Consider the following 23,737-nt stretch of genomic DNA (forward strand, 5'->3'; position numbering starts at 1 on the left):
TAGCAACATTCCATGTAGAATCTCCAATAGTAGGAACATTCCATGTAGAATCTCCAATGGTATCTATTTTACTGTCATAGTAATGCTTGAATCTTTTCACTTATATACACTGTCAGCTGGCACATTTGCTTATTTCCGATCTGAGGAAGAAGGGCAACCTTCGAAAGCTAATCAAGAAATGTATTAAGTTATGTCCAATAAAAAAGGTATCATCTTATTTTCTTTTCCATGTTTTATTTTGTTTGATTTCTATTGATAACCTGAGGTGTCCCACTGGAAACATGTAGAGGTCGGCCCTTGCAGATCACCAATGTGGCCGCGCAGGCTTCTGCTTCTGTGAGTCTGACGTCCTGCACGTACGTGCAGGACGTCAGACTCACAGAAACAGAAGCCTGCGCAGCCTTCTACATGGAATGTTGCTAGTGGAATAGCAACATTCCATGTAGAATCTCCAATAGTAGTAACATTCCATCTAGAATCTCCAATGGTATCTATTTTACTGTCATAGTAATGCTTGAATGTTTTCACTTATATACACTGTCAGCTAGCACATTTGCTTATTTCCGATCTGAGGAAGAAGGGCAACCTTCGAAAGCTAATCAAGAAATGTATTAAGTTATGTCCAATAAAAAAGGTATCATCTTATTTTCTTTTCCATGTTTTATTTTGTTTGATTTCTATTGATAGTCTGCTGGATTGAAATCCTTCCCCCCTGTTTACTAAGCCGCGCAAGCGGCTGTTGGTGCATTAACGCTGACAAAGCGCATTCATTGTGAACGGGCTGTCTGCATTGCCTCATGGCAGCCGCTAGCGCAGCTTTGTAAACGGGGAGGGGGGGGGCTAATTTTTCACTCAGGCTTTTGCTTAACAATGCACTACTGCTTCTCATGAGACTGGTGGTTTTTATTTTTTTGGTTTGTCTGTGTTGGTGACTGGTATCCACTTTGAGCCTCACGGTCTGTCCTGTTCTTTGTTAAATGTTATTATGGGTTCATTATTTCTTTCCCTGTTTTATGTTCTGTTGATTTATTTTTGTACACTATTTGGTGCTGTGATGAAAAAATGATTCACCAAACAGATAAACATAAACCCCAGGGTAGATAACACAGAGTAATTAACCCAGTTATTTATGCTGTGTAAATGTCCCAGGCTCATTATCCAGGGGTAATCAGCTTTATATTTTATTTATAAACTTCCTATATATCATAATAAAAAAAACACTGTTCTTTTAGTGGAATTTACAAATTTACATACATAAAGTCACAATAATAAAAACAAAACCAATTATTATAGGATAATTAGTTTGTGGCAATTAGCCTGGGATAATTACCCTAGGCTAATTACTCTGAGGGAAAAGAGCTTAGGCTAACAGCATGAGGTTAAAAGCACACAAGCTAATTATCCATGGGGTAAAAAAAAAAAATTATCCATGGGGTAAATGATCTCAGATTGAATCAACCTGTTCTGAAAAGCTGCAGCCGGTTGGAAACCCTACAACCAAATAAATAAGGAACCACAAATTAGACAGAGAAACCTCAAGATGCCAAGCAGTGCAATGCAGAGCAATACTGGAGAAACAGACAGAGAAATGTATTTCCCCCTGTTCTGTGCAAAAGACAATGACATCAGAGATGCTCATTCCTAAAGTTAGCATATTCTACTACTACTACTACTTGACGTTTCTATAGCGCTACTAGGGTTACGCAGCGCTGTACAGTTTAACAAAAAAGGACAGTCCCTGCTCAAAGGAGCTTTACAATCTAAAGGACGAAATGACAAGTTGGGGCAGTCTAGTGGTTAGGTGCCAAAGGCAACATTGAAGAGGTGGGCTTTGAGCAGGGATTTGAGGATGGGCAGGGAGGGGGCCTGGCGTATGGGCTCAGGGAGTTTATTCCAAGCATGGGGTGAGGCAAGGCAGAAAGGGCGGAGCCTGGAGTTGGTGGTGGTGGAGAAGGGTGCCGAGAGGAGGGATTTGTCCTGTGAGCGGAGGTTACGGGTAGGAACATAGGGGGAGATGAGGGTAGAGAGGCAGGGAGGGGCTGCAGATCGGGTGCATTTGTAGGTTAGTAGGAGAAGCTTGAACTGTATGCGGTACCTAATCGGAAGCCAGTGAAGTGACTTGAGGAGTGGGGTGATATGAGCATATTGGTCCAGACGGAAGATGAGACGTGCAGCAGAGTTCTGAATGGATTGGAGGGGGGATAGATGGCTAAGTGGGAGGCCAGTGAGGAGTAGGTTGCAGTAGTCAAGGCGAGAGGTAATGAGAGAGTGGATGAGAGTTCCTGATCGGAAGCCAGTGAAGTGACCTAAGGAGGGGGGGGGGGGGGGTGATATGAGTGTATCGGTCCAGGCGGAAGATAAGAAGTGCAGCAGAGTTCTGAACGGACTGAAGGGGGGATAGATGGCTAAGTGGGAGGCCAGTGAGGAGTAGGTTGCAGTAGTCAAGGCGTGAGGTGAGTGGATGAGGGTTTGGGTGGTGTGCTCAGAGAGGAAAGGGCGAATTTTGCTAATGTTGTAGAGGAAGAAGCGACAGGTCTTGGCTATCTGCTGGATATGGATAAATGTACTCACTCTGCTGCTCCCCAGTATCTCTCCACACTCGTCCTTCCCTACACCCCTTCCCGTGCACTCCGCTCCATGGATAAATCCTTCTTATCTGTTCCCTTCTCCACTACTGCCAACTCCAGACTTCGCGCCTTCTGTCTCGCTGCACCCTACGCCTGGAATAAACTTCCTGAGCCCTTACGTCTTGATTTGCTTACTTTATTTATTTTTTGTCTATTAGATTGTAAGCTCTTTGAGCAGGGACTGTCTTTCTTCTATGTTTGTTCAGCGCTGCGTATGCCTTGTAGCGCTATAGAAATGCTAAATAGTAGTAGTAGTAGTAGTAATATGAGCAGAGAAGGATTACAGTTGAATTACTATTATTATTATTTTGGGGGGTGTCTTTACCTTTGTAATCTGGGGATGTTTACTTTTATAATCATGTTGGTTTATGTTAGTTTTCTTGCATTAAGTTTCCTTCTTCTCAATGTTCATTTTTTTCAGTGTCTCCTTTCTATTTTATCTTTCTTCGCTCTTGTATTTACTTCAATTTCTCTCCCACATCTTTCTATAATGTTGACCTGTACCTTTGATCTCATTCCTCCCCCTCTATCTTCACTCATAATTAGATTTTTGATCTCTCCAGTTCCCATTGCAGCAGCTTTTCACCTCCTTAACTCTCTTCTCATTATGCTGAAACTCAGGCCTCGTGTCAGGTCCTCGGTAAATAGCTGCTTCCTTATTCCGGGCTCAGCGCTGACCACAGGAGGCAACCTGGCTAACTCTTGTAGTCTGAATATCAGCCCCTATAAGTTATGTGCGTTGCATGGCGCATTTAGGTATGCCCATTTATGCCAGGGGCGTAGCTATGGGGGGCCACAGGGGCCTGGGCCCCTGCAAATTACATCCAGGCCCCTGGTTTGGCTGGCGGGGGTCCCCAACCCCCGCCAGCTGAAGCCTTCTTCAGCGCGGTCTCCGGCGCAGCCACGTTTGCTGCCTGCCCCCTGCTCTTCTTTCTTTTTGCTCCTCCTGTGCACGCTGAAGCTCACGCGGCTGCACCGGAGACCGCGCTGAAGAAGGCTTCGGGTGGCAGGGGTTGGGGACCCCCGCCAGCCAAACCAGGGGCCCGGATTTGTTTGTGAGGGGAAGCGGCAAGGAGGTGAGGCAGTGGGGGGAGAGAGGAGGTGAGGCGGTGGGGGGAGAGGGGAGGCGAGGCAAGCGAGGCGTGGCAGTGGGGGGCAGCACTCAAAATGTGCCTCCAACCTCGGGCTCTGGCCCCCTCCCACCGTGAGGTCTGGCATAAATGGTTGCAACTAAATTTCAGCACGCCTATGCTGGTTTATGGTAGCATTCTAAAGGAATCTAGGTGTTCAGATTCTGTTACAGAATAAGCGATCCTCGCACCACATATAGAGATGCCCTGTTACAGAATTGTCCCCTTAGTAAATTAAGATGTCAACTAGATCTCACAATATGTGGCCTTCCCAGAGAGGCTGCTGGGATGAAGTGGGTTGACTTGCTGTCTTAAGACTCAGATATGTAGGGGAAGATATTCAAAAGGATTCAACTGCTAGGAAGGCCACTGCTCAGTAAAATCCCACTGGCCAAACACAGAGCACTTATTCAGCGGCCCTTAACTAGCTAGTGCCCTGATCATCACGGTACTATCCGATTAGCAGCACTGGGGCAGTTTGGGAGCAGGCAGGGTGGAGTCGGAACTTATCAGCTAAGGACTAGATTCTATATATCACGCCCCAAAATTCGGCGCTGAAATGAAATTTGCCTAAGGTGCATTCTATAAAGTACGCCTTACTTTAGATTGTAAGCTCCTTTGAGCAGGGACTGTCCTTCTATGTTAAATTGTACAGCGCTGCGTAACCCTAGTAGCGCTTTAGAAATGTCAAGTAGTAGTAGTAGTAGTACTTCAGGCGTACTTTATAGAATAAGCCTAAATTTCTGCGTGGTTTATAGAATCTGCAGAGTGCCGGACTGCATGACTAAATTTAGTCATGGGCAGTTACGCCAAGTAAAACCTGGTGTAAATGCCAACGCCTAAATTTGGCGCGGATCAGGCGTATTCTATAACAATATGCATAGATGTTAAAAACACCCATGACCCCCCCCCCCCATTCCATGCCTATGGTCATGCCCCCTTTTCAACTATGTGACTTAGAATTTACATACAGCACGTTATAGAATACGCTTAGACAGTTCTGCATGTAAATTAGCAGTGGTGATCGTTGGTCGGCTGCCACCTGGGGTGGATCACTGCTGTGCACCCCCTCCACTGGATGCAGTGGCGTTCTCCCCCCCCCCCCCCCCACCCCATGGGTGCATTCTTACCTGCTGGGAGCAGGTTACTTCCTGTTCCAGGGCAGAGGGAGCAGGAAGCCAGTGGAGCCTACAGGCGCGCGGCTGCTCTCTGCACTCTCCAGCAGCCAAGAATGCACCCGGGGGGGACTTGATGCGCTTGGGAGGGGGGTGCCATTACACTGGGGGAGGGGGGGAGGCGATATGCTGGGGGGGGCATGCTGCACCCTGGGAGGACGGACGCCTCTGCACCTGGGGGGGGGGGGGTGCGCAGCGGTGATCCGCCCCGGGTGGCAGCTGACCTAGGATTGCCACTGTGCATAACTTAATTGGTTTAATAAGCTAATCAGCATTGTTAACAGCACTTAAGCAATAATGAGCACTAATTGGCAATAGTTAGAATTTACGCGCATAACTCACTAAGCATATTCTGTAATGCACTGCGCCTAAATTCTAATGCACACTGCCAAAAAGGGGCATGGTTATGGGTGGGGAAATGGGCGCTTCGTGGGCGTTCCAAAATTTACATGCACTGTTAAAGAATATGGCCCTCCTAAGTGTACACGCCAGGATTTAAGACACATTTCCATTGATAAAAATGGAGGCGCACAGATTTAGGCGTTGGAATATCAACTATGCATATTCTACAGTGGGGAAAATAAGTATTTGATCCCTTGCTGATTTTGTAAGTTTGCCCACTGACAAAGACATGAGCAGCCCATAATTGAAGGGTAGGTTATTGGTAACAGTGAGAGATAGCACATCACAAATTAAATCCAGAAAATCACATTGTGGAAAGTATATGCATTTATTTGCATTCTGCAGAGGGAAATAAGTATTTGATCCCCCGCCAACCAGTAAGAGATCTGGCCCCTACAGACCAGGTAGATGCTCCAAATCAACTCGTTACCTGCATGACAGACAGCTGTCGGCAATGGTCACCTGTATGAAAGACACCTGTCCACAGACTCAGTGAATCAGTCAGACTCTAACCTCTACAAAATGGCCAAGAGCAAGGAGCTGTCTAAGGATGTCAGGGACAAGATCATACACCTGCACAAGGCTGGAATGGGCTACAAAACCATCAGTAAGACGCTGGGCGAGAAGGAGACAACTGTTGGTGCCATAGTAAGAAAATGGAAGAAGTACAAAATGACTGTCAATCGACAAAGATCTGGGGCTCCACGCAAAATCTCACCTCGTGGGGTATCCTTGATCATGAGGAAGGTTAGAAATCAGCCTACAACTACAAGGGGGGAACTTGTCAATGATCTCAAGGCAGCTGGGACCACTGTCACCACGAAAACCATTGGTAACACATTACGACATAACGGATTGCAATCCTGCAGTGCCCGCAAGGTCCCCCTGCTCCGGAAGGCACATGTGACGGCCCGTCTGAAGTTTGCCAGTGAACACCTGGATGATGCCGAGAGTGATTGGGAGAAGGTGCTGTGGTCAGATGAGACAAAAATTGAGCTCTTTGGCATGAACTCAACTCGCCGTGTTTGGAGGAAGAGAAATGCTGCCTATGACCCAAAGAACACCGTCCCCACTGTCAAGCATGGAGGTGGAAATGTTATGTTTTGGGGGTGTTTCTCTGCTAAGGGCACAGGACTACTTCACCGCATCAATGGGAGAATGGATGGGGCCATGTACCGTACAATTCTGAGTGACAACCTCCTTCCCTCCGCCAGGGCCTTAAAAATGGGTCGTGGCTGGGTCTTCCAGCACGACAATGACCCAAAACATACAGCCAAGGCAACAAAGGAGTGGCTCAGGAAGAAGCACATTAGGGTCATGGAGTGGCCTAGCCAGTCACCAGACCTTAATCCCATTGAAAACTTATGGAGGGAGCTGAAAATGCGAGTTGCCAAGCGACAGCCCAGAACTCTTAATGATTTAGAGATGATCTGCAAAGAGGAGTGGACCAAAATTCCTCCTGACATGTGTGCAAACCTCATCATCAACTACAGAAGACGTCTGACCGCTGTGCTTGCCAACAAGGGTTTTGCCACCAAGTATTAGGTCTTGTTTGCCAGAGGGATCAAATACTTATTTCCCTCTGCAGAATGCAAATAAATTCATATACTTTCCACAATGTGATTTTCCGGATTTAATTTGTGATGTGCTATCTCTCACTGTTACCAATAACCTACCCTTCAATTATGGGCTGCTCATGTCTTTGTCAGTGGGCAAACTTACAAAATCAGCAAGGGATCAAATACTTATTTCCCCCACTGTATATACCAGGCCTAAATCTACTCCCACCGCTTATAGAATACACTTAGACAGAAATGTTTACCGTGCAGTATTTTTAGGGGTCATATATAGAATCTGGCCCTTTTCGCTTTCCTAGTTTGCTCTTTTTCATGTTCTCCTCTATGGCACGATTCAGATGGAAGAACAACTTTACCACCAGTGGCTCAAACCATTCAGTATGGAGTAACAATAGTCAATGCTTGTGACATCACAGTGGTTTCACGAGAACTATGGCAAGGAAACTGCACTTACCTGTTGCACATCTTGCTGGAAAACACAAAGCTGCAGTCTCTGGTGCAACCGAACCTTCCTATGCTGCCAGATACTTTCCAACCTCCGCTGATGGTGCAGTACCTCATGCACCACATCCAATACCTGGTGCACAGCCTTCGAGTAGTTAGCGGTGGCCGTCAGGGATTCTGAGTTTCCAGGACCTAGAGGGCGCTGCAGGACATCCAAAAGAGCCTTCCCATCCTGGCTTACCTGCAAGGCAAAGAGCAAGGCTGATGTAACCACTCTTAATACCACCAATCAGATCAACTTTAAACTGCACAGAACCATCTCAATCCCTGACCGATTCATAGATTTATAGTAGTGGCATGTCAATTGATAACAAGAAATAAGGAATAAGGTTTTACACAATGACCTAATGTATGCTACAATGCAATCTCTATAATCCAACTCTCTATAATCGATGACCTAATGTATGTTACAATCCAATTTATTCTCAGCAACCTGCATGCAATAACATAATTTATTTTTCTTTACCATGTATGTATGCACATGGTATATATATATATATCCCATGATCTGTTCCATATATGTCATGTTCCATGTATGCAGGGCTGTGCCAACAAGGTAAGCGAGGTAAGCATGGCAGGAGGGCGCCATCCTCTAGGGGGGCGCCCCGCCGCACCATGCTTACCTCGCCCTCTTCTCCCCAGATCCTTTTCCTTTTTTTTTTTGTTTAAATTTACCTCTGTCCGGCGGCAGCGTAGCGTTAGTGAGAAGGAGGCGGCGCTCCCCCGCCCCGACGTGTCAGTCTTCCCTTCGCTCAGTTCCGCCTTCTTCTGACATCAGAAATGACGTCAGAAGAAGGCAGGATACTGAGCGAAGGGAAGACTGACATGTCAGGGCGGGGGAGCGCCGCCTCCTTCTAACACTACGCTGCCGCTGGACAGAGGTAAATTTAAACAAAAAAAAAAGGAAAAGGATTTGGGGAGAAGAGGGCGGGTAGTGTAGCGATCGTTTTCGGGGGGGGGGGGGCAACTGCAGGGGGGCGCCGGAGACCCTAGGCACGACCCTGCATGTATGTATGCACCTTAATGCAATACCATTTGTAATTCTGTTACTCGGAAATGGCAACCGCCATTACGGCAAATGCAAGCCACATTGAGCCTGCAAGTTGGTGGGAAAATGTGGGATACAAAATGCTATAAATAAATAAATAAATAAATAAATAAGGTATGCTGTGAGATTGTGGGGAGAAGTTGTCATTACTCATATCCAGCATAAACTACAGGCAGGGGAATGAGGTGGGCCAGGAGGGTCATGTTCCAACCAATATTTTACCGAACACAGCATCAGCAACTAGAGAACCCTGGGACAGGGCTAGAGATGGTTTGTTTGGCCCCTTCAACCAAAAAGATTTAGATTTAGGCTTTTCACACACCTTCTCAGTAGTAGCTCAAGGTGAGTTAAAGTCAGATGCAGTAGGTTTACCCTGTCCCCAGGGGGCTCACAATCTTATTTTTTACCTGGGGCAATGGAGGGTTAAGTGACTTGGCCAAGATCATACAGTGTTCTTTTCCACTTGGCATAAACAGTGCTCCAACTTAGCACCAGAACTTTTTCCACTGAACATAGCCCCCCCCTAGGGTTACCATATTTTGTCGCCCAAAAAGGAGGGCACATGCCCGCCCCCACCACATACCCCGCCCTGCCCCCTTTCACGCCATCGCTCCGCCCTCTGTCACATTTTCCCCTCCCATCTGTCACACACCCCGTCATCCCCCCTCCCTTTCACCCCCTCCCCTCTCCCCTTACCTTACTACTGACCCGGTGGTCTAGTGACCTCTTCGGGGCAGGAAAGAGCTCCCTCTTTCCTGCCCAGAGCACTGCCCTACATGCATCCTTCCTGTTGGTGAAGTCTCGCAAGGCCACTTCAACTCTCGGTGGCCATTTTGAAACGGCGCCGAGAGCAGGAAAGAGGGGGCTCTTTCCTGCCCTGAAGGCGGAAGAGGTCACTAGACCACCAGGGCAGTAGTAACTAAGGGGAGGGGAGGCTAGCAATCTGCCCATTTGTCCGGATTTCCGGACAAACGGGCAGATTGGCAAAACCCACCCGGTTGCCCGGACTTGTCCTCAAAAAGACGGCATGTCCGGGTAAATCCGGACATGTGGTAACCCTACCCCCCCTCCCCACACACACAAAAAAAATAAAAATTCTATACTACCCTGCAATGGTAAGAGGAAGCAACTGGCTATTTTTACTGAAGTACTGTCAGACTTGTGAGTTCTTTACCAAGTAGAGCACTGCCGAGCCCGGTACTCGGACCAGGTTCTGCTTGGCGGCTGGACAAGCCCGGGTTTCACCTGCACTGACCGCCGTTCCCCAGAGGTTGAGCCCCTAGGTACAGGCGGCCTGCAAGGCTTATAAGATGGAGCAGGAAGTGGAGTGATGAACATGATGGCCAGACAGGCAGCAGGCAAGAGAGTGATCCAGGTACAGGCAAAGTCAGTAGGCAGGCAGCAGACACAAGAGTAATCCAGGTACAGGCAGAGTCAGTAAGCAGGCAGCAGGCACGAGAGTAATCCAGGTACAGGCAAAATCAGCAACGAAGAACAAAGTAGAGGAGAAGCACACTACTGAGCAAGTAACACCTACCAAAGTAGAAGCTGAAGCATCAAGTCCAGGGAGCGCTCAGCTGATAAAGTGCTGGTGTCTGACATCAGCAGGAACCAGCAGGGAGAAGGAGCACAGCCATAGGACAAGAGCAGGGGAAGGAGGAACCGGAAGACCAATAGAAGAGAAGCAAGGGAAGCCAGGCAGAGGGAGAGCAGACCCAGGTGGGTGGAAGCAAAGCAATCAAGGAGCCTGGAAGCCAGGCACAGAGAGAGCAGAAACAGGTGCATGGCAGCAAAGCAATTAAGGAGCCTGCAACCACCGCTCTCTGCACAAACCCAGAGAAGGACTACACACACATGGCTCAGGCAGTGCCAGTCAAGTGTGCGTGTCGACGGGACCCCGCACAGCCCAAGGACGCCGCTTGCGTTGAGGTAGGGGGCATGACAAGCACTTTCTTCCTTGTTGCTATTGCAGGTCAGCATAAACTGGTGTGCACAGTTTTATGTTCAGGAGGAAAGTCTATAAATAACAATGACAATTAGGTGCTGATAAAGTTCGGTGCCCAACACTATTCTATAAAGGGCACAATGGGATGAGTGCTCTTTACAGAGTAACACTGAGCGCCAAATTCTGTGCTCTTTGGGCATGGTGTAAATCCTGGCACTATTCAGTAACACTGCACACCACACATCTTTTCTGAATGCCTCTGACCAGTCAATGCCCAGCCTATGGCCACACCTCTTTTTAGCTGCACACATTTAGGTGCCCATTGCTACAGAATAGTGCACAGTCAAATTGGCGCCCAAACATAATTAGTGCCAATTAAGTGCTTGTTAGCTCCAATAATTAAATCATTGGAGACCATTAACTAATCATTTTGGGTGCATGTCTGGGATTCACACCCAATTTTAGGTGACTTTTATAGAATCTGGGTGTGTGTAAGTCATAGAATAGTGTCAGTAACGCACATAACTTAATTTAATAATAAATTGCTAACTGGCATTAATAACCAATTATTAGCTATAATGAGTGTTAACTGGAACTAATTGACACTATAATTAGAAGCTACACATAGAACTGCCCTTAGAATTCTGCAAATTGCATGTAGAAAATACATAGTGTGCAACTGTAAAGGGGAGGTGGACTGGGGGAGGCATGGAGGAGTCAGGGCGCAGCTAGCACTTATACATGTGGATTGTAAAACACTATCAACTACTCACCCAACTGACAGCAGTTAGGCAGGAGCATTTACCCCAGCCTTTGAGCTAGTGTAGGCACTTGTAAAGTTAGGTGTCAGAGAATGTGGTAAAAGCAGTTAGCTTAGCAGGGTTTAAAAACGGTTTGGATAATTGCCTAAAAGAAAAGTCCATAAGCCATTACTAAGATGGACTTGAGAAAATCAACTAGGATAAGCAGCATTAAATCTGTTTTGCTGTTTTGGGATCCTGCCAGGTACTTGTGACTTTGATTGGCCACTGTTGGAAACAGGATAATGGGCTTGATGGATCTTCAGTCTGCCCCAATATGGCAATGCTTATTGTTGTTAACTTTGGTCTTAAATGCTAATATTCTATAACTGCAATTCTGTGTTGCAAATTCATTGCTTGTATCAGCAAGGGTGTGCAATTGCTGATTATAGAATTTATGCTGACCCTCGAATTCTATATATGGCGCTTTGTTTTGCGTGTGCAACTTAACTGCATAACGAGCCAATTAGAACTGATAAATGGCATCCTAACAGTCAATTATTAGTGTTAATTGGATTTAATTAACAGGCACATAAATTTATGAGCCAGATCTGCACCTAAATTTTACATGTGATTCTGAAAAGGGGGCATGGAAATTGGAGGGTCATGGGAGACTTGGGGGCGTTCTTAGAATTTACGCACATAATTATAGAATAAGCATGGGCGTAGTTTGGGGGGGGGGTGAGGGGGTATTGCCCCCCCCAAATGCAGGGCTGGTGCAACGCTGCAGGCAGCCCGCCCTCAGCTCCTGGCTCTGCTCTGAAAATTGCCCTCCAAAATAGGGTATTTTTAATTGATAAAGTAAATGTTTGATTACATTTGTCTCACCTCAATTCTATTGAACTAAGTGAAGCTTATTGTTTGATAATACAGGGATGTTCTATAAACCCCGCTGGTTCCGCTTTCCTCAAGGGATTGTGGGTAGCAATTTCAGATCCTAAGGTCAAAGGTTAATAGCAATATATGGAGGAGGGGGGTGCTGGATTCAGTATAGGAAGCTGGAATGTGAAATATAAACCACTTAGACCCTATATTTAATAGGCGGTACATTACATAAAAATGAAACTTGATGGCAGAGAGCCACAGAAAATGACAACAAAACTAGCTTGGATATAGACTGAGAGCCCATAAGAGCTCCAGCTTCTCTGGCTGGAAGCTCAGATATGTCCTTAGCAGCGAGAGGAGAAATAACTGGGCAGACTGGAAGGGCCAATTAGCCTTTCTCTGCCATTATCTACTACATTACTATAATCCCAGAGCAGAGAAGAGAACAAACTTGTGGCAATGAGGAAGCCCCTTGGCAGCAGGCCAACCGCCTCCACGCTAACAACATCCCAGGGAGCCATGTCCACTGACTGCTTGAATGAGAGAGAGAGAGAGAGTGTGGCGTTTCATGCTGCGGCCATATATCAAAGCAAGTAATATCACTGAAGGGAATTACTACGCAGTTTAATACCTTTTTATGGACCTTCTTTTAGCATGAATTATGCAAGAACCCCCCCCCCCCCCTTGCTCTTTAATATGCTCTCCATGTCTAGTTCAGTCCTGAGAAGGGGCTTATCTCTTGCGAAGAATCAAAAGCAAGTCAGCGCTGCTATCTGATGGCACGTAGAAAACAAAAAGGGACTATCCTAAGTCTCGCAAAGGAATAGTGTAAATAGTGTAATAGGACAGGACCCCGGGAACCCCTCTTGAAGCCGGGGGAGCCAGAACTACCCTACCCAGAATCCAGCAGGAGAAGGGGTGGGACCCAAAACCCAGATCGGATTCCAGGAATGGGCACCAGCAGTGAGGAGAATGGAGAGGCAGTAGTTACCAGGAGGGGGCGCATGAACCAGGGGAATCAGTTTCCTTGGCTTAAGAATCAGTACATAATTCCTGCCACCTGTGAGAAGGAGAGGGCTGCTTTCCTGGAGGCTTTGAAGAGAAGAGGGGCAGAGGAAAGGGAGGGAGAGGAGAGAAAGGACATGGAATGGGAAGTGAGTGAGATCAATCTACCTGCTGTTATACCCAGTGGGGTGGAACGCATGGAGTAGTAGTAGGTGGAGGGGTCCAGATAAAAGACTTTGGTCTAGAGAGAAGAGCAGTGGGTGGGAGGCCAAAGGGTTGTTTGTTGCGGTGCAGAGATTGGAGTTTCCTGGTTGGAGGAAAAGGCAGAATTGAGCTGGTGGTACTGCTGAGAACTAAAGCTACTGAAATCACTGAAGGTAAAAGTGTTTATTTCGGAGGGAAGGAGGAGAAACCTATCCGGTGCCTACAGGGTACAAAGGACTCCTGAAGTACTGGGACTGTTTTTGGGGGGTTTTGAGACTGGGAGAGGGGGTGTACCTAAACTTACTCATGTGCTGTGGATGTGGACTATAATAACTACTACTACTACTACTACTTATTTCTATAGCGCTACAAGGCATTCGCAGCGCTGTACACCATGCACAAAAAAGACAGTCCCTAAAAGGGATTTTTCCGTCAACTGGCATTGGAGAGGTGTTTACTTTGCGGTGACTGAAAGTGGAGTGCTAAGCCCGGAACGGTGGCCCGGCCCTACCGGCGAAGGAGGAAGTTTACAATGTGTATGAGGAAAAGCAAACCAGTGGAGCGGAGGAGTAGCCTAATGGTAAATGCAGCAGGCTAGGAAGCAGGAGAACAGCGTTCAAGGGTTCAGTTCCCACTATAGCACCTTGTGATTCTAGGCAAGTCACAGAGAGGTGTGTTTACTAGCGTGTGCTGAAAAATGGCTTGCAGTAGTGTAGGTGCAGATTTTGGGCATTTGCTGGTCCAGTTTTCAGCGCACCTGTTAAAAAAAGGACTTTTTAACATTTTTCCCGAAAATGGAGGTGCTGCAAAATCAAAATTGCCGCGCGTCCATTTTGGGTCTGCGACCTTACCACCAGCCTTTGACCTAGCGGTAAAGTCTCACGCGGTAACCGGGCGGTAATGACCTACGTGTGTCGAATGCCACTTGCGTACATCCGAAAATAAAAAATAATTTTTCAGTCGCGCGTATCAGATGCGTGCCAGCAGTACTATCCAGCTGAGTGCTTCTGAAAATGCCTGGTTAGCCCTGGACAAGCCATTTAAACAGCAAGGAGCCTCTTTTGGCTGTTTTAATAATTTTGAATATTGGGTCCCATGAGATTAGGGAAGACGCTGATATTTTTTCTCATACGACAGAAGCTTTTTATATAAAGTTTATTTACCTGTATTGTGGCAAACAATTTTAACTGTACCTTGTTTCATAAATCAGTGGCGTAGCCACAGGTGGGCCTGGGTGGGCTAGGGCTCACCCACTTAGGGCTCAGGCCCACCCAACAGTAGTGCATGTTTAGCCGTAGCTGGTGGGGATCCCAAGCTCCACCAGCTGAAGACTTCCCCCTGATGTTAACGAAAATGCTACTCTCCATGATACTGGCAACTGCGCATGCTCAGTTTTCATCGCATGCCTGCTGCAGACTGCCAAGGTGGAGAGAAGCATTTTCCCACCAGCTGAGATCTTCTTTTGGTGGGAGGGGGAGAACACTTGGTGCCCACCCACTTTTTGCCTAGGCCCACCCAAAATCTGCTGTCTGGCTACGCCCCTGTCATAAATACCTATTAACCCCTGATACAGCCTTAATTGGTGAAATGTAGCCAGGTTGGGTGTGCATTTTTAATAAATCTCTACGATATACTCATTCAGTACTAATCTACAAATATATTAGTTCTTTCTTGTTGCTTTTACATTCTTAGTAATATATAACTTTACTGGGCACTTTCAGTATTTATGTGTATTTCTTTGCTCTGGGCTGTTCCCTGCTGCCAGGTTAATTAGAACCATCCTTTTTGGAGTCATTTACAACTATTTGTATTTTGCTCATACCTTTTTCATTCAGGTACACTAGGTATTTCCCTGTCCCTGGGGGGCTCACAATCTAAGTCTGTACCTGAGACAAAGGAGGTTTAAGCAACCTGCCCAAGATCTAGAGGCGTTCCTAGGCTGGCTGACACCCGGGGCGGATCGCCGATGCGCCTCCCCCCCCCCCCGGCGAAATTACACCCCCCCCGGGTGCATTTTTACCTGCTGGGGGGGGGGGTGCCGTGCGCCTGTTGGCTCCGAGTCCGCTCGTTCCCTGCTGCTCCCTCTGCCCCGGAACAGGAAGTAACCTGTTCCGCGCAGAGGGAGCAGCAGGGAGGGAAAGAGCGGACTCGGCCTACAGGCGCGCAGCCCCCCCCAGCAGCGTGCACCCAGGGCGGACCGCCCCCACCACCTCCCCCCCTTGGTACGCCACTGCCAAGATCACAATGAGCAGCAGTTGGGAGTTGAACTGGCCACCCCTGGATAGCAAGGTCAGTGCTCTAACCACTAGGCCACTCCCCCACTACCTGAGTTTACTCAGCCCAATGGTTAAGGCAGTGGACTGATGTTATGACTCTGCCCCGGTATCATGCTCTCATTCATCTCGCCCCCTGGTGGTCGTAATGGACTGTCTGTGGTTTTCCCGGTTCCAGAAGTCATGCCGGTCTGGTCCGGATTTTCTAGCCTGCCAGTTGGTCTCGAGACTTTTGGAACTAAGCTGTTTCCGTACCTGGTGAACTCCCTGGCTGTTGGCCTTTATTAACCACCTGGAAGCTTCCCTAGTTTGCCTTGCATCAGAGGTCCTCAGAGGTGTGTCTTCTGCGATTGTTTGTTGCTGTGCTTCCCTTGCTACTTTCAGTTTCTGCCTTTGAACCTTGTGCCTGGACTTGGACTTAGACTTTGCTTGCCGCCTGCCTTTGAACCTTTTGCCTGGACCTGGACTTTGACTTTGCTTGCCGCCTGCCTTTGAACCTTTTGCCTGGACCTGGACTTTGACTTTGCTTGCCGCCTGCCTTTGAACCTTTGCCTGGATCTGGACCTTGACTTTATTTTGCCTGCCCATGGTTCTGCTGGGTTTGTGGACTATCTTCCTGCTCTCTGCTGTGGCTTCTGTTCCGGTGGGTGTTCCTCCTGCCACTGCCACCCTCGGCAGTAGCCCAAGGGCTCACTATCCAGTGTTTCGTGTGAAGCGTGACAGCTGAGAACTAGAGAAGCCAAGATCAAACCCTGCTGATGCTCTTTGTGACCTTGAGCACGTAATTTCCCTGCTCACTGTCTCTGGTACAAACTTAGGACTAGATTTAGAAGCAACTTAAAACTTAATGCAGTGAACTGAGAACCAGTAGAACCAGATTCAATTCCAGCTATAGTTTCTTGAGAATCTAGGCAAGCCACTTAACCCTCCATTACTCCAGGGATAAAGATTTAGGAACTAGGAACAGAAAATGTACCTGTATATAATGTATAAACTGCTTTGGTTGCACCACAGAAAGGGGGTATATCCAGTGGCATAGCAAGGGCGGGGCGGTGGGGGCGGTCTGCCCCAGGTGCATGCTGCCGGAGGGTGCAGAGAGCAGCCACGTGCCTGTCGGCTCCGCTGGTTCCCTGCTCCCTCTGCCCTGGAACAGGTTACTTCCTGTTCTGGGGCAGAGGGAGCAGGGAGCCAGCGGAGCCGACAGGCGCGCGGCTGCGCTCTGCACCCTCCAGCAGCCAAGAATGCACCCGGGGGCGGGGGCTTGATGCACCGGGGAGGGGGGTGTCATTGCGCCGGGGGGTGTTGTGCTGCACCCTGGGGGGATGGGCGCTGCTGCACCCGGGGGGGGGGGTGCGCAGCGGCGATCCACCCCGGGTGGCAGCCGACCTAGGATTGCCACTGGGTATATCAAATGCTCTTACTAAGTGTGCTAATATATTTGCATGTGGTAACTCTGTTAACATGCATTCTTTAGTAAATGAATGACGGCAGATAACAAAGACCTGTACAGTCCATCCAATCTGCACAACAAGATAAACTAATTTTAATGTCAAGTAGCAGTAGTAGTAGTAGTAGTACATGGCGTGTGATAGTTTATATGTATACCTGAGTTTGATTTGTCCTTGCCATTCTCAGGGCACAGACCGTAGAAGTCCGCCCAGCACTGTACTAAAAGTTCCGAAGCTAACGTCGAAGCCCCTTAAATTTACACTCCAGCCCATCTTTATTTATTCATTCTCATAGTTATCTTCCACACTATGCATTAGGAGGACACAATAAAAGATACATAAAAAAATCCAATCACTGAAACAGTAACAAAAATTGTTGCCTGTCTAAAATGAGTTGACTGACGAAACAGCCTGACTAAACAAGTAAAGCCTTCGAATGTTTCTTGAAACCTGAAGTATCTAATAGTGTCCTCAAATAACAATGGGACCTGCAGTAAATAATACCTGCTAGCACACATGAATGCAGAAGCACATGATAGTAATCTAGCCCTTAGATGGTCACCTCCTTTTAGAGTGCAAAAAACCCACAAAAAGTGGAAAGAATGCAAAGATCCCACGGGGTGGATAGAATCAAGAAACAAGGAGTGGGAACTGGATCAGGCTCTTCAAAAGCAGACTCAGGACGTCAGTATGGAATTACAAAAGTTTATTTAAGTTGACTCGACATGGACCCATGTTTCGGCAAATGCGTGCCTTCCTCAGGAGTCTTGATGCGTATCAGCATTTCACATGCTACTCAACAATTGTTTCTTTCACCAACGATCTTTCTAAAGACCAGATCATGATCTTTCCACAAGAAGCATCATCAGTGATAAATGTGATTATCAAGTATATGCATCAAGACTCCTGAGGCAGGCACGCATGTGCCGAAACATGGTTCCATGTCGAGTCAGCTTAAATAAACATTTGTAATTCCATTCCGATGTCCTGGGTCCTTTTAGACACACATTTAGCACCTCAAATTAGTCAGCAGAAGCTGCCACTGTAAGGGCAATCATCCTTCCCTTCCCTCCTTTATAGTCCTGCGCACATCATCTCTAGGAGTGGTCAGATCCAAGTAGCCCCAATGGGTGAGGATTGGCAATTTGGATCCTCTGCACTTCAGAGAACAACTTGACCCCTTCTTAACTGCTTTATCTAAAAAATCCCCAACACAATTGTAGATTCCAACTGATGTAGCATGTCTGCCGCCTTAAAATGAACATGTTCCTGTAAGTACAGTAGCTGAACATATTTAAAAAAAAAAACCCCAAATGCAACAGTTTATTAAATTTTTATTTATTTATTTGTTACATTTGTATCCCACATTTTCCCACCTGTTTGTAGGCTCAATGTGGCTTACATAGTACCGGAGAGGCCTTTGCAGGCTCCGGTGTGAACAACTACAGGGTGATGTTGTGGTAAGATCAAGTTCATGTGGCACAGCCACAATAGGGAATCGGAGAACGGAAGAGTTGTGTTATGTCCATTACGTGCTTTAGTTTGGTTGTGTTGCAGAGATTAGGCATTTAAGTTGGATCGGTAGGGTCTGCCTTTTTAAACAGGTTGGTTTTTAGTGATTTCCGGAATTTTAGGTGGTCGTATGTCGTTTTCAAGGCTTTTGGTAATGCGTTCCACAGTTGTGTGCTTATGTAGGAAAATTCTAGATGCGTAAGTTGTTTTGTATTTAAGTCCTTTGCAGCTTGGGTAGTGCAGATTTAGATAAGATCGTGTTGATTCGGATGTATTTCTAATTGGTAAGTTGATCAAGTCTGTCATGTAACTCGTGGCTTCTCTGTAGATGATTTTGTGAACCAGGGTGCAGATTTTGAAGTCGATGCGTTCTTTGATTGGGAGTCAGTGTAGTTTTTCGCAGAGGGGTTTGCCAAGCCATGTCATAAAGTTGCTGGGAATAGTATAGTCTAGTTGTCTCTCTGGAATGATCTGGTGTCAGTTATGCCAGGAGGCAGCATATACTAAGAAATGTAGTCTCAGAAATCACCCCTGGAAAGTGAAGAGGGAAAAGCATATCTGTATGGCTGGGAGTAAGGAAGACTTGTGCTTGGATGGAATACAACAGAATTATAACTCACCTCATCACAGTGCCCATAAGTAAAATGTATATAGGGAAGTACATTCTAGGATACCTAGTTATAATAATTGTACAGGAAGGCAGAGAATATTCCTAAGCTTTCTAGTGGTCTCAAGAGGACGCCCGAATTCTAGAATAGCTTCACAGGCAGGAGTGCACCGCACATGATTTTGGATAGAGGGAATGATTTTTTTCGTTTAGTTGATACCAGTTGGTCTGTATCAGCATTGAAAAGCATGGAAAGTGCCCTTTTATCAGCAGATAAAAAGCAGACCTACCAGAATGGGGGAGTAGCCTAATGGTTAGTGCAGTCAGTGGCATGCAAACCAGGGGAAGTGCGTTCAAGTCCCACTACTACTCCATCTGGGCAAGTCACTTAACCCTCTGTTGTCCCTAGTGCAACATATGTGCCTGTATATAATATGCAAACCACTTTGATTATAATTACAGAAAGGCAGTATATCAAATCCCATCCCCTTGAAGAAGCTGGCATTAAATTGATGGTTTCTCCTGTAATTAGTTACATCTTCTACCTCTAAATAAAGCAAACCCTTGGCTACTGTCACAGCTTATCAGCAGGTGACATTATTCTTCATCGCAGAATAAATTGACTTTTCCCACCAGAAGACTAATCTTTAATATTTTTGTACTACTTTGGTAAAATGTACGGTTATTGTGATAGGTCTTGAACCAGCCCATAAAAACCAGGATTCCCAGTACTTTTTAGTATCACCCTCACATTTTTATCAAGGAAAATGTGCAAATGTGCGGTGACGGGGAAATGAGAGTTATTCTTCAACTGGATGAATTACAATAAATGTAAAACACATTCGTCAAGAATTAGTATTTTCCCATCTAGTCTCTGCACTGGAAATCCATACCTCGGTGTACGCCTGAGTGACTTGCTCATATAAGGACTGATGGTGATGGATGGCGAGTTCCAGATCCTGCATTCCCGATGGGAGGCCTCCCTCGCTGCACATCTTGCACCAGGCTTCCACACCAGATAAAAACTGAAAACAAGCACAGAGCTCATTAGTGTGTGCCTTCAGTCTTTTAGGAAACAAAGAGATATAACATATAAAGAAATTCATTACTCTCAGGTCAATGACGTGTACGCTTCCATAACTCAGAAGCACCACAAATAAATTTTTAAAAAAACAGCTGTTATTTAAAAAAAAAGTGCAAAAGAAGCAAAAATAAGTGACTTACATAGTAACATAGTAGATGACGGCAGAAAAAGACCTGCATGGTCCATCCAGTCTGCCCAAGACAAACTCATATGTGTATACCTTACCTTGAATTTGTACCTGTCCTTTTCAGGGCACAGACCATATAAGTCTGCCCAGCAGTATTTCCCGCCTCCCAACCACCAGTCCCGCCTCCCATCACCGGCTCTGGTACAGACCGTATAAGTCTGCCCTCCCCTATCCTCGCCTCCCAACCACCACCCCCTCTTCCCCCCAACTGCTCCGCTACCCAATTTCAGCTAAGCTTCTGAGGATCCATTCCTTATGCACAGGATTCCTTTATGCATATCCCACGCATGTTTGAACTCCGTTACCGTTTTCATCTCCACCACCTCCCGCGGGAGGGCATTCCAAGCGTCCACCACCCTCTCCGTGAAAAAATACTTCCTGACATCTTTCCTGAGTCTGCCCCCCTTCAATCTCATTTCATGTCCTCTCGTTCTACTGCCTTCCCATCTCCTGAAAAGATTCGTTTGCGGATTAATACCTTTCAAATATTTGAACGTCTGTATCATATCACCCCTGTTCCTCCTTTCCTCCAGGGTATACATGTTGAGGTCAGCAAGTCTCTCTTCATACGTCTTGGAACGCAAATCCCATACCATCCTCGTAGCTTTTCTTTGCACCGCTTCCATTTTTTTAACATCCTTCGCAAGATACGGCCTCCAAAACTGAACACAATACTCCAGGTGGGGCCTCACCAACGTCTTATACAGGGGCATTAAAACCTCCTTTCTTCTGCTGGTCACTCCTCTCTCTATACAGCCTAAGAAATACACTGTGTGAGATCCTCTTGTGTTCGTGAGTGGATGTATTTGTATATTTATTTTACACCTGTGAAAGCTACTTAGTCAGGAAGTGTAGCAGTGGTGTAGCCACAGGTGGGCCTGGGTGGGCCAGGGCCCACCCACTTAGGGCTCAGGCCCACCCAAAAGTAACACAAATTTAGCAGTAGCTGGTGGAGATCCCAAGCTCTGCCAGCTGAAGACTTCCCTCTGATGGTAAAGAAAATGCTACACTCCACGATACTGGCACCTGCGCATGCTCAGTTTTCAGTGCATGCCTGCTGCAGATTGCCAAGGTGGAAAGAAGCATTTTCCCGCCAGTTGAGATATTTTTTGATGGTGGTGGGATGGGTGGGGGGAGAACACTTGGTGCCTACCCACGTCTTACCTAGGCCCACCCAAAATCTGTTGTCTGGCTACGACCCTGATGTGTAGGTAGGTACTGGGGGTGAGGGTAGATTGACTAAAGGGAAGGTTCTCAAGATGCCCTTCGACACCCAATACTAACTCCACATTGTCCTTTCCTTTTTCTACTGAACAAAATTGAAGGTGGTAGTGAAGGATGGGAAAAGTTTACTGGGATGAACAGGTGTGGAACTGGTAATAAAAATTTACAGAACCTACACTGCAAACAAGCACAAAGGCTAAAAATAGAACCAATCGATCCTCATTTTTTAAGATTTAAAATTTTTCTGAGATAAATGTAAAAGAAAAACAAATATTTAGGCAACCCTCCATGAAAAAGAAACCAACATTAAATTGTATCACATTCATTGTTGATTTAATCATGAATTGATAATGAGTGTGACAGTTGGGCAGACTGGATGGACCGTTCAGGTCTTTATCTGCCATCACTTACTGGGGAGCGTACTCACTCTTACAAGAAAAAAAAAATCAAAATACAAGGCAATTGGCCAAAATCTCATGTCAGGATTCTACTCACCCACTACTCTTATAAAATTTCTGTGCCTGGCAGGAGAGACTGGATCTCCTTGCCTGAGCGGGAGGTGAGAAGAGTGTGGTGACTGGAGGTGACTTTGAGCCTTTCAATTTGTGGCAACCATTGAGGTACCTGTAAGCAGTTGTATGGGCAGTGAACTGGCTGGACTCAGTCCCCTGATGTCACAACCTTGCATTGGTAAGGGAAATTAAAAGAAGAGCAACCTATGGCACATGGCCATAGACACATGCCCCAAAGGGGTGTGACAAAAGGGATGTGCCCCTTTGGAGCTCCTGGAGACCAACCAGAGGACAGATCATTTGGATCTTGATATGGGGGAAGAACAGGTTAAGTTCAAGAGTGGGAGATGCTCTTCTATGGTGTCCACTGGACAAGTGTGTGCCCTTCTCTCACCCTAAAATTACCTTTTAGGACAGTAAGGTTTATGGATATTCTTATAAAGCAAGAAGTTTCTTTAAACTCCAGGAAGAAGCTCTTCCACTTCTTCTATCAGCTAGAGGCTTTGAGAACCCGGACTCTGGGTCCTTGAATGCTAATTTCACTGAAGGGTCAGAAGGAAGCCTGGTAAATAGATCTGAAATGAGATTTGAACCTGGGTTCCCTGATTCTCCACCTACTGCTTTAACCATTAAGCTACTCCTTTGCTCTGCATAGATGCCTGTGTAGTCCAGTGGCGTAGCTAAGGGTGGGCCTGGGTGGGCACAGGCCCACCCATTCTTGCCTCAGGCCCACCCAGTCATCAGCCCATAAGGCCCCCAAAACTCTTCAGTGGCAGCACCTCACTACTCTCTCTCCCTCTTCGCTTGTGGCCTGGCATCTGCCCGTCTCTCTATCCCCCTCCCAGTCTACCTCAGAGCTCCTGCCGGCGGCATCCTGCACCGGCCCTGCAGGCTTCTCTCTATCATGTCCCGCCCTCAATGATGTCACTGCTTGTTTTTTTGGGGGGGGAATGTGGTAGAGAGAATCCTGCAGGGCTGGCGCAGGATGCCTATATGAATTGCGACGGACAACGGCTCTGAGGTAGGACCGGGGGAGGGGGTTCAGAGAGAAACGGGCAGATGGGTCATTAAAAAAAATCACTATATTGTATGTATGTACAGGGGTAGCGTTGGGGGTGAGAAGGGCCCACCCAGGTAACTCTGGGCCCACCCAAAATGGCAGGTCTGCCTACGCCCCTGGTGTAGTCATTTTATAAGATGGACGTCCCTATGCTGTCACATAGATCTCCATGTCCCTTGTCTTCCCCTGTTCATAATTTGGACATTTCAGTTTGTAACATGGATGTTCATGCTGGATGTTTCTACCACATGAATGTCTATTTCTCATGTATTTTAGAGCAGGCTGTATCCTGTTCTAAAATACATGAGAGATGGACATCCATATTCTGAATTGGATGTCCTTTCAAAAATGCTGCTCCACACCATAACCGCCGAGGGGGGGGGGGCGGCGCTGCAGTCCCACCCACCCTCCGTCATCGACCGTCTGCTCCCTGCATTGAAATCGCAGTCTCACCTCCGTGAAAGCAGCGCTGCAGGCAGCAGAATGCCTCCCTTCAGCTCTCCTTCCCTCCCTGTGTCTCGCCCTCGTCTGACATAACTTCCGTGAGGGCGGGACACGAGGGAAGGAGGGCAGAAGGGAGGCATTCTG

General features: G+C 46.9%; 1 protein-coding gene across 1 annotated transcript in view; it reads right to left on the reverse strand.

Moving 5' to 3' along the window:
• The window catches only part of KALRN (kalirin RhoGEF kinase), a 1,371,746-nt gene that overhangs the window by 694,974 nt on the left and 653,035 nt on the right, over positions 1-23,737 (reverse strand). The window contains exons 8-9 of the mRNA XM_030208706.1: positions 19,976-20,107; positions 7,366-7,596 (exon numbers count right to left, since the gene is read on the reverse strand). Of these exons, the coding sequence (XP_030064566.1) occupies positions 7,366-7,596; positions 19,976-20,107 (363 nt within the window). The remainder of the gene's footprint in view (positions 1-7,365; positions 7,597-19,975; positions 20,108-23,737) is intronic.

This window comes from Microcaecilia unicolor, chromosome 7 (genome assembly GCF_901765095.1).
Source record: "Microcaecilia unicolor chromosome 7, aMicUni1.1, whole genome shotgun sequence".
In the NCBI taxonomy this organism is placed as follows: domain Eukaryota; kingdom Metazoa; phylum Chordata; class Amphibia; order Gymnophiona; family Siphonopidae; genus Microcaecilia; species Microcaecilia unicolor.